At 45.2% G+C, this 15,706-nt stretch overlaps 1 protein-coding gene across 6 annotated transcripts in view; it reads left to right on the top strand.

Annotated features, from left to right (window-relative positions):
- LOC138754388 (nuclear pore complex protein Nup214-like) overlaps nucleotides 1-15,706 on the top strand; it is a 145,112-nt gene that overhangs the window by 73,101 nt on the left and 56,305 nt on the right. For all 6 annotated transcript variants that reach the window (XR_011351744.1, XR_011351743.1, XR_011351741.1 and 3 more), the window contains 4 exons: nucleotides 875-983; nucleotides 8,568-8,664; nucleotides 9,035-9,096; nucleotides 10,178-12,808. Coding sequence is in view for 2 of the 6 variants with exons in the window: in XM_069918600.1 (XP_069774701.1) it covers nucleotides 875-983; nucleotides 8,568-8,664; nucleotides 9,035-9,096; nucleotides 10,178-12,808 (2,899 nt within the window). In the remaining 4 variants the exon portion in view is untranslated. The remainder of the gene's footprint in view (nucleotides 1-874; nucleotides 984-8,567; nucleotides 8,665-9,034; nucleotides 9,097-10,177; nucleotides 12,809-15,706) is intronic.

The following is a 15,706-nucleotide window of genomic DNA, read 5'->3' as shown; positions in this document are numbered from 1 at the left end:
GTGAGGTGGGCTCTGCGGTCTTCTTCAAAGGAGGCTGCTGCCCGCCAAACTGTGAGGCGCCAAGATGCACGGTTTGAGGCGTTATCAGCCAGCATACATAAAACAGGTTACCAATCTGGCCACCCTGCAATGCAAAGTTGCATGTATCCTAAACAGTGAAATCTGCAAGCTTTGCAATCTCAGAACCTATCGTTCAAGTTCAATATCTGCACTCTAGCGATATTTTATAGTGAAGGGTGATAGCCTATTAAACAGCAAGTCGGAAGAGGAGGTTCCAAGTGCATCCCATCCACAGGCATCAGTACTATTGGAGTGCACGTTCAAGCATTCACAGTCAAGGATAGAACTAGTCCTGGGTATTAGAAGTGAATTGGGAAAATAGCAGCATAATTGGGGTTCACAAGCATCCAACAGGGTAGTTGCAGTAGATGGAAGGTAGACAAGGAAATAAAGGTTGGGAAATGCCATTGAATTATATTGATGTCTCAACGTGAAAGTGCTGCTGTTTTCCATTGAAGTTTCAGTAAGTATGGAGTGATTGCTGAAAACCAAGAGAGATATTCACATTTTATTTTCAGTTGATTAAATGTTTTACAAGTGTATTTTTAATCTGTATGCTTTGCCCCTAATTTTTAACTCTTTTTGCGTTACTTTGATAATTTATTGTTGAATATCTAATCAGTTTTGAGAGCCAATTAATTGAGTAATGTGGTTTAACTAACCAGCTGTCAAGTTTTTTCAGTTGATGCGTTGGTGAGATTTGTTTTGCTACTTCCTTGATATTTATGAAAACCAGGGAGTGCAGGTCCTCATCGCTGAGACTTTGCAAGAGGTTGCTATGCTTCACATTCCAAGTTAGAATTTCTAATTGCAGGGACCTCAAAAAAATATGATGAAAGGATCTGCAGTGGGACCCTCTGAAACTGGATCAACTCTGTTGGAATCCTCATCTTTAAAAGGTTTTACCTTCACTACTCCCACAGGTAAGGAGAATGAAGTTTGCTGAGGCTCTGCTTTCACTCACCCCTTGGGATAATGATTCATAATCATTGGGATTGGGTGGGTAGTCAAGTATTGCGCTATGTGGTGAAACAAAATAGCTGCTCAAGGTGATTGGCAAACATAAATCTTTTTTAAAAATATTTTATTTATTTCAAAGATTCGTGCAAATACAATAAACAGAATTTTACATTCTCTTTCCACATAATATGATTTACAGAGTCCTTATTTCCCCCCTCCTTACACCCTCCCCTCCCTATCCCTTAAATTATACAAATACCAAAATATAAAAATACAGAAATACAAAAACCACCTAAATACCGACAAAGAAAACAATCCTCCTCGAGGCGAGAGGACCTCAGATGTTAAATTTAAAAAAAGGTAGGGGCAAAAACACATGTTGACTGCGCCACATTCCCTCTTTCATACTCTTAATCCTTTACCTGCTGGGATGGATTGTTTCTTTTCTCTTCTGTTGGGGGGAGGGGGTGTGAATTATATCTGTGCATCTGTGTGCCTCAGATACGATTGTCACACTTCAATGAATGTGTCATATCTTCTCTGTAAATTGTAGGTGATTTTCTCCAGGGGAATGCAACTCTGTATTTCCATATTCCATCGTGTGATATTTAGCTGGGAGTCGGACTTGCACGTAACCGCTATACACTTCCTGGCTACTGACAAGGCGACTTTCACGAACTGAGTTTCGTGTTTGGACAGTCTAAACTGTACTTCTCCACTGTCCCCTAGAAGGTACAACTCTAGATCCTGTGGAAAACCCACCTTTTGTAAAAATTTTTTCAGAGTGTCCCCCAGGTCTTCCCAGAAGGATCTCACCCTTGTACACAGCCAGATGGAGTGAACAAAGGTTCCAACCTCCACACTATGCCTAAAACACATTTCCGAAATTTCTGGCTTTGATTTGTGTAATTTTATCGGTGGGAGGTATGCTGATGCAAGAAATTATATTGCACCAGCATATGTCTGGCATGAACAATTCCTGTCAGGCTATTCAAACACAAATCTTCCCACCATCATTCATCAATTGTTATGCCCAAGTCCGACTCCCATCTTTCCCTTGACCGATGTAAGCCCGGCTTTGGGCTTGCACTTTGGATTATGGAATACATCCTAGAGATAATGTCACGACAGTCAGGCAAGGTCATTGCTGGTCCCAGTTTATCCTGTAGGAAATATCTTAATTGCAGAAAGCAGAAGAATGTTCTATTTGATGACTCATATTTAGTCTCAATTGCTCAAATGACGTGAACTTCCCCTGATAGTAATAATCCTCGAACACCTGATCCTCTTTCGGAATAGTGGTAAATCTTGAGTAAATTCACTAAGTTCTCTGACATGAGATTGTAAGTCCTAAGAGTCCTTTAAGTCTGAGAAGCTACAAAGACCAAAGATGTTTTTTGAGCTTGTGCTGAGTAGTTCTGAAGGCATAAGAGATGGAAGACAAAACAGAGTGTGACTGCAGTGGTAAATTCAAGTCCAGCAGACTGCAAGCTCCTAAACTTGCAGATTGAACACTGGTGTTCTGCAAAGTGGTCAACCAGTCTGAATTTGATTTCCCTAATGTAGAGGAGACCTCGTGAACCCTGATGCATTATATTAAATTTTAAGAAGAGAATTGTTGCTTCACCTGGAAGAACTTTGAATAACTGAAAGGTGAGAACGGAAGAGTTAAAGGGCAGGTTTTGAATCTCTTGATGAGAAGGTAACAAGTACACATAGCCCTGGAGAGTGTTGCAGAAGAAAGAAATCTGAGAGCATAGGCGTATAGTTTCTGAAAGTGGCGACTCGGGTTGATAAGGCAATGAAGCAGGTGTTCACCATGCTGGCCATCATTTGACATGGCATTGAGTACGAAAGTTGGATCCTCGAGATATGGCATCAGCGAGACCACACTTGAAACTCTGGAAGGGTGGGAAGAGGATTCACAAAGAGGTACCTTTGACTGAAGAGATGAGTTGTCAGGAGAGGTTAATAAAATCTCAAAAATGCTGGGGAAACTCAGCAGGTCTTGCAGGGTCCATAGGAGGTAAAGATGTACAGTGCCTTCCATAATGTTTGGGACAAAGCCATTATTTTCTTTATTTGCCCCTGCACTCCAAAGTTTTAAATTTGTAATTAAACAATTCACATGTGTTTTCAAGTGCACCTTCCAGATTTTATTTAAGGTTCGTTGGTGCAGGTATACAAAAGCTAGGCTTGTTTTTAAGCTTTTGATCACCTTAGGGGTCTGTTGTTGCCATTTTTCAACATGAGGACCAGAGTTGTCCCAATTAAAATCAAAGAGGTCATTATGAGGCTGAAAAACAAGAATAAAACAGTAAGAGACATTGTCCAAACCCTAGGATTACCAAAATCAAAGAAGAAAGAATGTACTGCTGAGCTCCGTAATCGCAAAGGGACTGGTAGGCCAAGGAAGACCTCCACTGCAGATAACACAAGAATTCTCATCATAATTGAGAAAGATTCCCAAATGCCTGTCTGACACCTCAGAAACACTCTTCAGGAGGCAGGTTTGGGTGTGTCCATGACTACTGTCCACAGAAGACTTCATGAACAGAAATACAGAGGCTACACTACAAGATGCAAACCACTAGTTAGCTACAGAAACCAGATGGGCAGATTATATTTCTCCAAGAAGTATTTAAAAGAGCCTGGAGAATTCTGGAAAAAAGCTCTTGTGAACAGATGAGACCAAGATTAACTTGTATCAGACTAATGGCAAGAGCAAAATGTGGAGGCATATAGGAACTGCCCAAGATCGAAGACATACCATCTCATTAATGAAATATGGTGTTATGGGCTGGCAGGTATGGCTGCCACAAGTACTGATGATTTAACTGCTGAATGCAGTAGCAAAATTAATTCTGAGGTGTATCGAAACTTCTTATCTGCTCAAGTTCGAGCAAGTGCCTCCAAACTCATTGGCTGGTGCTTCATCCTACAGCAATACAATGATCCCAAATGTTTTGCTAAAGCAAAAAAGGAGTTTTTCAAAGGTAAAAACTGGAAAATTCTTGAATGGCCAAGTCAGTCATCTGATCTAAATCCAATTGAGCCTCTCTTCCATATGTTGAAGATAAAACTTGAGACATGCATCCAAAATAAGCAGGAGCTGAAGATGGCTGCAGTAGAGGCCTAGCAGAGTACACTCAGCACCTGGTGATGTCTTTGAATCAGACTTCTAGCAGTCAATGCATGCAAGGGATATGCAACAAAGCACTTAACATGACTAATATACATACCATTGCTATGTGGCAAATATTATGGTGCCCTGAAATGAGGGGACTATGCATAAAAAGTGCTGTAATTTCTACTTGGTCAAACCAAAATGTACACAAATACTCTTGAATAAAATCTGAAATGTGCACTTTATTCTCATGTGAATTATTTGATTACAAATTTAAAAGTGTGGACCACAGAGGCAAATAAAAACAAAGAAAATGTGTCTTTGTCCCAAAGATTATGAAAGGAAGAGATTGGATAGGTTGGGTCTTTTTTCTCTGAAGCAGAGAAGGCTGAACAGTTACCTTTGTAGTGGTGTATAAAATCATGAGGGGCAATAAGAAATGAATGCTCACGGTCTTTGTCCCAGGGTAGACACTTCTAGAACTAGAGGGCACCAGTTTAAAGTGAGGGGAGAAATTTAAGATGGACCAGAGAGATAATTATTTTCACTCAAAGTATAGTCTATCTGGTACAAACTGCCAGAGAAAGCTATAGAAGCAAACACAAGTCCAATGATCCAAATACAAAAGATTAGAATAATATAGAACGAATAAAGGCAAATGAGACTTGCCCAGAATGCCAACTGGATCAGCATGGATGTGGAGCTGAAGGGCCTGTGCCCTGCTATATGACTCAATGACTCTTAGATGCAAAGTGATTGGACAAAAAGGAAGAGTGGACCAGGGAGCCAACAAAGGACTGGTGGGGGAAATATGTAGCTAATGTGAAATCATGTTGGAGGTGAGGGCTTGTAGGATGGGACGTGAGAATAAAGGAAATATAGATGTTCAGGTTGGGTAAGATGATCTATTGCTTTGCTTTGTTACTTCCTTAATTTGATGGTGGGTTTTTCCTTTACAATCTATTCTATGTATTCTGTAAAATGCCTTCATATGTCCAGCATTGCATTTGACTGATCCCTTAATCAAAATTGCTATTTAATGCATATTTCCTTCCCTTTTAATTACCATTATTTAAGTTTAAGATATTAGTTTTTGGATCATTCTATTTTCTCAGTCTTCCTGTCCTTCTTGTATATCATAATTAATGAGGCATTCCATTCTTCTCCCACCACTATGGACCAGGACATTCTCATTTTATACCAGAAAGAGTATGTAGTTTTCTAAACTTCATTCTTATTTGTCTTATAATTTGCTGAATTAAGCTATCTGCATAAAGTTGGAATACCATACTTCTGAATTGTACTCAGTGGGAGCATTTTTTTTTTTTTTGAAAGGTTAATTGGATGAGCAAAGAGTTTGCTTCATTGTGTGTTCTTTTTGAAAAAAAATTCTATCCGTATCTGCTTGCTTAGTGGTATGTATGCAAAACATATTAGATGGCATTTGAAGAACTGCATATTCTCCTTTAATCAACAATAATAAAATGTTATAATAATAGAACCTCAGTTTTCCCAATCATGTCCATACCCAACATCAATATTTATCTCCACCACCAATGTTTACTCTCAGATCTCCATTGACCACCGCCCCTCTCAATTTACCAACCTGAGAAGATTTGGCATGTCGTCGAACACTCTCAAACTTCTGCAGCTGCACTGTGGAAAGAATAATCACTGGTTGCATCGTGACCTGGTTTGGGGACTCGAGTGCTCAGGAACCCAGAAAATGTCAAAGCTAGTCAATTCTATCATAGGCACAACCTTTCCATCCGTTGAAGGCATTTATGTGAGGTGCTGCCACAAGAGAGTTGCCATCATCATAAAGAACCACATAGTCTGGTCACAATTTTCTTGCTGCTCCTTTCAGACAGAAATATAGAACTTCAGTGCCTTCAGGTTCAAAATCAGATCTCATCCAATAGCCATTGAATTCTTGCCACCCTTACTCTAACCATATCTACTACAGGATCAACAAAAGAGTTGTCTGCACCATTGGTACATTACTTTTTTATTTTTTGAACTAACTGCACTGTGAACATTTCTCTATCCTGTGGCAGCTCACCACAAAGCCAATTCGCCTGCCTTGTGGTTAGCCGCCACACAGCCCCCCCCCCCAGAACTGGCACCAATGTCCTTTTTTGCCGGGCAGCCTCGCTTCTTGGACTGGGCAACGACCATGGGCTCGGTGGGATCGAGGTGCGCTGGCTTCAGACGTCCAAGGTGCACAGGCACACCAGGGCGCCCGTACAGGAGTTCGAGCACGTCCGGGAACAGTTCAGCCACATTCACGTGGACATCATCAGGCCCTTACCCATTTCCCGGGGCAACCGTTACCTGTTTATGGTGGTGGGCCACTCCACTCGCTGGCCTGAGGTGATCCTGATGCCAGACTTCTCCACTGACTCCTGCTCTTGAGCCCTGATGCATGGTTGGGTCGCCCGGTTCAGCATCCTGGCTCACCTCAGCGGCGATCGGGGCGCCCAGTTCACATCTGGGCACAGCTTGCCAACAGGTTGGGGATACAGCTACACCGCCCCACGGTTTACCACCCGCAGGCCAATGGACTGGTCAAACGTCTGCACCGTCATGGACCGCCTCACCGGTCCTGACTGGACGGACGAACTGCCTTGGTTGCTCCTGGGCATCCACTCCACTCCCAAGGAAGATCTGCAGGCATCATCAGCTGAGCTGGTCTACGGTGCGCCGCTGGCACTACCTGGTGAGTTCGTCAACGCACCTCACAATCCCCAGCAGTCGCCGCATGAACTACTTCCTCATCTCAGGGCACACTTGGACTCCTTCAAAACCCCACCACTGCCCAGGCATGGCACCCGCCTGTCTCACATTCCTAGTGAGCTGCTTTCCGCAGAGTTCGTTTTCGTTCGGCGGGGCCCGACCGTGGCATCTCTGCAGCAACCGTACGAAGGGCCGTACAAGGTTATACAGCGTTCTGGCTTGAGGTTCACGCTGAACTTGGGCGGCAGGCATGACCTGTTTACCACGGACAGGCTGAAGCCAGCGCACCTCGATCTCACCGAGCCCATGGTCATTGCCCAGCCCAAGAAGAGAGGCCACCCGGCAAAAAAGGACATTGGCGCCAGTTCTGGTGGGGGCTGTGTGGCGGCTCACCACAAGGCAGGCGAACCGGCCCCGCTTATAAGCCACGCGGCAGGGCAGCCAGCCAAAATGGTGCCGTCGTGGGGGGGGAGAGTTTTCCCTTCCTTCCAGCTCGGGGCTCAGAAACTCACACTTGGGGACCATGTGATGCCCGGGTGACGTCAGCGCCCTCCAGCGCGGTTCTCAGCCAGGTCCGGGCTGGGAGTATAAGTACAGCCCAGCAGCCTGCAATAAACTAGTTTGCTCACTGAGCTCAACCCATCTGGTTGTGTGTGTTATTGCAGGAGCAGTGTAGCCGCTGCTACAATCCTTTATTATCTCTTTTTCTGTCTTGGCATTCAGTATCTTGTGTACCTGTTTAACTGCAGTAAGAAATGTACTTTTGTATATGACAATAAACTCTCATTGGCATTAGCAATTGACAATAGCTCATTTATTATACATTCAGTGTGTCTTGTAACAGCACTGATTTATACCACAGCTTACAAACAAATAAAGAATGCACTCACTTGTTTCTTTCAGCACACCATAAAGTCGACTTTCTTTTATTATTCACTAGACACAACATTGCATTCTTTTACTCCCCAAACACCACTGACCTCATTGGCTCACTGCCACACAGGTGATCCTGTCACTCACTCTCCTCCTCCTGCATGTGAAATTCATCACCCATATACTGATGTTTACTACACCCACCCATGCGTGCTATTACTTCTGTGTGTCGCCTCACTTACATCATCATCAGCGGCTGTTGCTACTCCCGACAAAGGTAAGTACCCGACTGCGACAATCTCTATCATATGGAAATTATATGGTCTGTTGATCTTTAGTTATCTGAGACATCTACTGTACACAACAATTGTCTCATTCATTTACTAAGTGGTAGATCTGTTCCATTTAACATGTATCCCATTTCAATGGCTTCCCATAATTATTCGTGAAAGATTTCTATACTTACCATTTTGTCTCCTGATTTTTTTTTCTGCACAAAGCTTGGTAGAGTCAGACACCCTTCATTAAAAAAGAGCATCTTGATGCATCTGGATGCACCTTAGCCAACAAGATTAAGACTTAAAGGTGAAAAATAGGATTTGTTTTAGTTGCATATTTTTTTTAGCTGGTATGAATGGTCCTCTGTGCCAAAAAATTATCCTGCAAATATCTGGATTGCAACCTAGTATACTGCTGAATCATTGGTTCCCCAGCATGTTCTCAGGATTCAATTTTATCTTCTTCAAGCTGTTGATCTCAATTTTTTTTTGCTTGAAGTCAGCCACTCAGAATTAAATTGTTCTTTTTACAGGGGGTCAAGCACCAAATCCTTTGAAGTCTGAAAATATTACTACTGGAGCTCCTGGTCCCCAGGTCCAAAAAATCTCTTCGTTCCCAGGAGCATCTTCGTAAGTAACCTTTAAATTTGGAGAATATATGCCTTGAATTTGAGATGTGAAACTTGGAGAAAGAAGAAGCAAGATAATCTATTTAGTTTTTATCCTCATCAAAGCTTCTGCTTTAAATCCAAGTGTTGAATGACTAGTGGTAGTTGATAACTTTGTTTGAGTGCCTCATAGTAGCTGTGGTTAATTTCTCCTCAATGACATGCGATACTGCTGGCAACATCTCACTGATGCATGTAGCATTGTTGGTGATGTCATTTCCACTTGTCAAAATAACAGTAGCAACCCCAATTCCCCACTTAACACAGATAGTATGCTATTACAGATCTAATTTTGAAAAGGGCCAATCTCTGATTTTTCTTCCCCTTTACAGTGGGTTTCATTTCACATCGCCTAGCACTTCCTCATTAAATGCTTTGAATGATGTTACATTGGGTAAGTCTTGAGATACTACTTTCATTTTGAGTATTCCTCTCCAGTTAAATGAGGTTTATTTTAGTACGGTTTTGCAGCATTTAATTTTGTTTCTCAGAAATGTAAGTTTCTTAATTGTGCTTTGATTTATTTGGGATGTTTTTATTCCTTGTGTATTTACAGTACAACTCCAATTATCCAAAATGGTTGGGACCAGACCTATTTTGGATATCTGAATTAGCCCAGTAGCAACAGCAAATCACTTGTATCAATGTTTAAACAACAAGGGAATACTTTTTAAGTATTAAAATAATGTTTAATTCTCACCAAAAAAAAATTGCTGGTCACTTCCAATTCCCGACACATCCCCAACCGCGATCACTGAGCCCTCCCAACAGCCACTGCCGATCCCCAACAAATCCCCACTGCTACAGCCGACCCCCAGGGAGGCTTCCTGGGCTGGTGGAACACTCAATGGCATGTTGGCAAGCTCCTGTCTACCCATGGGCTCATTCCAACAGAGGCTGTTCCAGTTTCGTATCCTGGTTCTCGAAGCTGGAGCCCAACACAGACCCAGTCTTCGCCTGCACGCACTGACCACCACTGGCCATCACTGACACCTCCCCACTGAGGTCCTGCTCCTACCTGGGAGGCCGTTCTCTCTTATGATGCCGAGACAAGGGATTCTTTCGACTGCTTGCGGCTGGGAGACAGTGCCATGCAGTTTGAGAGGGAGAGTTGGAGAGAAAAGTCAATAGGGGTAGGTAAGAAATGGAAAGAGAGAGGGGAGGGAGTTACCTGAAACGAGCACAATTGTTCATGTTGGAGGATTTTTTTTCAACCTGTGAAGTCAGTTTGGCTCAGTTTTGGATAACTGAGGATTTCTGACTGTTTTGGATATCCTCATCCAAATTTTTTTGGAGGCAAACAAACATCACTTCCTGGTCCAAAAAAATTACAGATAAATGGGGATTTCGGATAATCTAATTTCGGATAATCGGAGTGGTACTGTATATAGAAAGGAAAGGTTTCCTCATTAAATTTAATTGAAATGTTCCTGATTTCTGACAGTCATTTGTCTCTGAACCTTTCTATTCTTTAGGAGCACCTGCAAGTACAAAAGAAACTTTGCAAACCAACTTTGGAGCAACTAAGCCTGCCTTTGGACTGGGCACCGATGTGCCCTTTTCATTTGTCAGCACAAAGACCATCTCCAGCTCCTCTGTTGCATCTAGTTCCACCATTTCTGGCAGTAGTGTCTTTATGGGTTCAGATGAGGCACCAGAGAAACAGCATGCAACTGGAGCACCCACAGAGTCTGCTACGGCTGGGATTGCAAGCCAAACAGAAGTGCATCAATCAGGTTCTGAAGTTCAACCTTCCAAACCTGGTACTCGATCATCCATGACGGAGTTTCAGGCACCTAAAGTCCAGCTGGCTCAGCAGCTGCGAACCAAGCACGAGATGATGCAGCAGCAGATACCACCCAAGCCCAAGGCAGAGCAGCAGCAACTACCCAAGCCTGAGCCTGCACTGCAGGAGCAGCCTCCATCCAAACCTGCGGCGCAGCCCCAGCAACAGCCTCCATCCAAACCTGCGGTGCAGCCCCAGCAGCAGCTTCCACCCAAACCTGTGGCACAGCCCCAGCAACAGCTTCCACCCAAACCTGCGGCACATCCCCAGCAGCAACCGCCATCCAAACCTGCAGTGCAGCCCCAGCAGCTGCCTCCATCCAAGCCCCAGGAGGAGATGCAGCAATTGCCCCTGGTGTCCAAGCCTGAGGAGGCAATCCCGCAATTGCCTACAGTGTCCAAAACCCAAGAGGATGCTCTGCAGTTGACCCCGGCATCCAAGCCTGAGGAGATGGCCTTGTTGCTGCCCCAAGTGTCCAAACCCCAGGAGGAGGGGCCATCGCTGCCCCCAGTGTCCAAACCCCAAGATGAGGGGCCGCAATTGCCCTCAGTGTCCAAGCCCCAGGAGGAGGAACCGCCGCTGCCCCCAGCGTCCAAACCCCAGGAGGAGGAACCGCCACTGTCCCCAGCGTCCAAACCCCAGGAGGAGGAACCGCCACTGCCCCAAGTGTCCAAATCCCAGGAGGAGGGGCCTCCGCAGCCCCATGTGTCCCAACCCCAGGAGGAGGGGCCACCGCTGTTCCCAGCGTCCAAACCCCAAGAGGAAGGGGCACCACTGCCCCCAACGTCAAAACCCCAGGAGGAGGGTTCACTGCTGCCCCCAACATCCAAACCCCAGGAGGAGGGGCCGCCACTGCCCCCAGCGTCCAAACCCCAGGAAGAGGGGCCGCCACTGCCCCCAGCATCCAAACCCCAGGAAGGGCCGCCACTGCCCCCAGCATCCAAACCCCAGGAGGAGATGCCGCCGCTGCCCCCAGGATCCAAACCCCAGGAGGAGGCACTGCCACTTCCCAAGCCTGAAAACATTTTCTTTCAGGGTAGCACTGGAGGAGTCACGATTGGCAGCTTCTCTGGCCTAGTGGTTAATCAGACGGATGATGCCACCAAATTGGATAAATCGTTACAGGGGAATTTCACCTTTGCGCAAACTTCTAAAACATCAGGGACACCTCAAGAGTCATTGCCCTTTGTGAATGCCTTTCCTTTGGCTAAGTTGGATCCCTCAGCAGTTACAACAGCTGCGTCACTTAACACCAGTGCTTCCATGCAACCTGTGCCATTGTTTTCCTCCATTCCTGTGACCAGTACTGAATCTTCCAGCTTGCAAGGAAATTTACCATCAACACTCAGTTCCATTTCTAAGCCCACCAGTGCTGTGGAGAGTGCTTCTTCCATTGGCCCAGTAAGTACTGCCCAAGGTTCATCCTTTTCAGTATCAATGGGCTCCTTGCCTAACGAAGCTATAGTTATTTCTGATGCTTTGAAGCTGCCCGAAGAGAAAAAAGAAATTGGCGGTAGTGCTCTCCCCATTTCTAGTTCCACCGAGAAACCAACTATGGAACCAAAGAGTGAATCAGCAGGTGTACCAATTAATATGGGAACAACAAGTACACCACCTACATCTGTGACTGGTTCCTCTGCCACTCTACCCATTGCCTCATCAGGTGCATCAGCTGAAGTGGCTGTTGTAACAGAATCCAATGCAGTTTTTCCTCACTCTATTACCACAACTCTGCCAGGGAGTAGTGGTACTACTGTGAGCACTTGTGCTGCCATGACAACCCAGTTTGTGACTTCTTCCCAGGCCAGCTTGGGGTCCCCACATGTCAGCAGCAATACACCTGTGCCTGTGTTCAATCAAGTTGAAAACAAGGATGCGTCGTTTGGGCAGCCAGATTCTATGCCCTCTGCAGCTGCCGTGGTGGTTTCACCAACCAAAAGTGATCCCACCAGCTCTGCTTTCAGTAGCTCGGCTGTCAGTTTTGGAAAACCAACCTTTGGCCAAACGACCAGCGTGGGCTTTGGACAACCTGCCAGCACGTCCAGTGCTGGATTCGGCTTTGGTCAGCCAACATTTGGTTCGCCATCAGTCTTTGGCCAACCAACTTCGGCTGCACCCTCTGTGCCAAGTGGCAATCCCTTCAGTGGTTCCTCAACTGCCAGCTCATTTTCATTTGGACATCCAGCTGCCAGCAGTGGAATAATGCTTGGGCAATCAAGTGCCCCTGCATTTGGTCAAGACACCACTTATGGTCAAGCTTCTGGTTTTGGATCCAACACACCAGTAAATCTGGCCACTGGATTTGGCTTTCAGCCTTCAGGTAAGAAAGATTTGTTTCCAGCATCCATATAATCATTTTTACAAAATCACAAGAGGCATCTATGGGGTGGAAATGTCAAATACTGAAGGACATTGGTTTTAAGTCAAGAGGGGAAGAGTTCAAGGAGCTGTGCAAGGGAAGTTATTTTTACACACTACCGGGGAGGTTGCAGAATCAGAAATATTAGCAACATTTATGAGTCATTTCTACAGGCAAGTAAATAGGCATGCAATAGAAGGATATGGGGTTTCTGTAGGAAAATTGGATTAGTTAGATTGCATCATAGAAGATACCAAAGGACCTGGTCCTGTGCTATTACAATTCAATGTTTAATATCAGCTGCAAAGTTGGGCTTTTTTTTAGACCTTGTGAAGAATAAATATATATGCAGATATATTTATATCCATTTAATCCCAAACAAAGGTTGGTCTAAGTATGGAATTCATCTTTCCCATTATCTAGCCAGTAAAATGTTGAAGCTACAGGTCATTTTCCCAAACAGGTTGCTATGTTTTTGATGGCATGTGTTTTAATATATGTGAAAACAAGGTGGACAGATGAGGTTAAGATGCAGATCAGCTATGATTTGATTGAACAATTACCAAACTTGAGTATGAGGATTTTTTGTTCCTACCTCATTGGAAAGTTCCACACAAATTCATTATTTCTTGCAAGGAAAACCCTTAACGTTTATATACTGCATGGTCCCAAGGGTAAGACTTTTTTTTCCCACTTTATAAATTGGAAGTGTGGTTGACCATGGAAAAGTCGTGATGTTGTCGTATCTCTGTTGCCCAGTCTTGTGGTAAAAGACCTTGGCTTGGAAGGAGAGTCAAAGAGAACATATTAAATTTCTGGCATGCACATGAAGGATTGTCCATGTAATGAATAAAGTGAAAGTTCAGGTGAATTCCGAGTTGATCAAATTTTTTTTCTGACAAATTCTGAGTCTTGGAATTGTGGAGAAAATTTAATTGTATGACTGAAGGTCTTGTAGATGAAGCTTAAACAATTTAGATATGAGCTGTCTTTGCTTTTGCAGACAGTACCTTTTGGTTACAGTTACTTCTGCCTGGAGGAGATGTCACAGAAGGTTTTGTCATTTTGTAGTGTTGTTGAATGCTAAGGATAGTTGTTGGTTACCTGATTGTTTGAAATGATCACTAGCAATTTTAATAGAAATATTACATGCCCACATCAACTGCTATCTGAATACTGTCTGGCTCATGCTCCAGTGAAACCTCGTTAGAACGCGATTCGTTAATCTGTGGAATTACTTATAGCGCGGGTGTCTGTGGACCACAAACATTGATTTTAGGAGGCCAGGCTAACCGTGGCTAACAGCCACAAACTCAAAAATGGACTCTTATGATGGGCAAGGGTGGGGGAGACCGGCAGTGCGAGTCGGGCGGGCGAGGAAGGGGGGAGACCGGCAGTGCGAGTCGGGCGGGCGAGGAAGGGGGGAGACCGGCAGTGCGAGTCGGGCGGGCGAGGAAGGGGGGAGACCGGCAGTGCGAGTCGGGCGGGCGAGGAAGGGGGGAGACCGGCAGTGCGAGTCGGGCGGGCGAGGAAGGGGGGAGACCGGCAGTGCGAGTCGGGCGGGCGAGGAAGGGGGGAGACCGGCAGTGCGAGTCGGGCGGGCGAGGAAGGGGGGAGACCGGCAGTGCGAGTCGGGCGGGCGAGGAGAGGGGGGGAGACTGGAAGGGGGTGGGGGTGTATGTGGAGTATAAAGGTCTTATAAGGTTTGAGTCACAGTGTTCTGTTTTCCTGCTTTCGGAATCTTGACATGTATGCATCTGTTCCGCGACTCAGCTGTAACACGGTATGAAATCTTGGACCCCAACTACTGCGTTCTAACGAGGTTTTACTGTATTTGTGGGCTAAATCATATTCTAGGGTGTTGAGCCTGAACTGTGATTTTTCCCACTTGTTGAAGGAATTTAGTACTTTCAATAGTAAATCTCCAGCCTCACATGAAATACAAGGTCGGCACAAGAATGAATGTTAGAGGAGGCCATTGGGGTAACCAGGTGGGGCACAGTTCAACAGATCTAAACTTGTTAGGCGGAAGTGCTGGGGGCAGCCTACCTGTCAAGTGGACATAAACCTCCTCCATCTCTCTGATATAGCAGCCAAAAACACTGCTTTATTCAATGGAGAGTCACTACCGGAGGTCCAGACTATTTTTCAATCCTCCATCTACCTGTGTGGTGTTTGAAGATTGGAGGACTGCTTATTCTTTAGACAAATAATTCCAGCCAATTAATTAAGCTTTGGGACAGAGAACATTATCAAAGGACAGTATAAAATTTGATTTAAAAGTTTGAGCATCCAAGACCAGTCAGTACAGATTTAATGGAAAAATCATTTCACTTATTTGAGGAAGCAACAGTTAGTCACTGAGGGCATGCATATGATGAAGTCTGAATGTATTTTTGCGGGTCTTTTGACAACGACCATGGGTAATTGACCACTGTTCTTGTGATTAGCATATTGTTACTTGTGGGAGTTCACAGATCTCCCCACCCCACCCTCCCGACTCGCGCTGCCGGTCTCCCCCTACCCCGCCCGCCCGACTCGCGTTGCCGGAACCCCCCCCCCCCACCCAGTCCGCCCAACTTGCGCTGCCGGTTTCCCCCTTCGCCCACCTGACTCCCGCTGCCAGTCTTCTCCCCCACCCCCCCCCCTTGCCCGCCCGACTCCCGCTGCCGGTCTCCCCTGCCCGCCTCGCGCTGCTGTCTCTCTCCCCATTTGCCAGATTTTGGAGCTTTTCGGATTTTAAATGTCCAGATAAAGGATTGTGTACCTGTATTTGGGTGGCACAGACTTGTGAGCCAAAAAGATCCAATTACTGTCTTTTCTTTCTTTGGCTTGGCTTCGCGGACTGTGCTGCATCTC

Source organism: Narcine bancroftii, chromosome 1, assembly GCF_036971445.1.
Source record: "Narcine bancroftii isolate sNarBan1 chromosome 1, sNarBan1.hap1, whole genome shotgun sequence".
NCBI lineage: Eukaryota > Metazoa > Chordata > Chondrichthyes > Torpediniformes > Narcinidae > Narcine > Narcine bancroftii.
The sequence above is the reverse complement of the archived record's forward strand: the minus strand, read 5'-3'. Positions and strand labels throughout refer to the sequence as shown.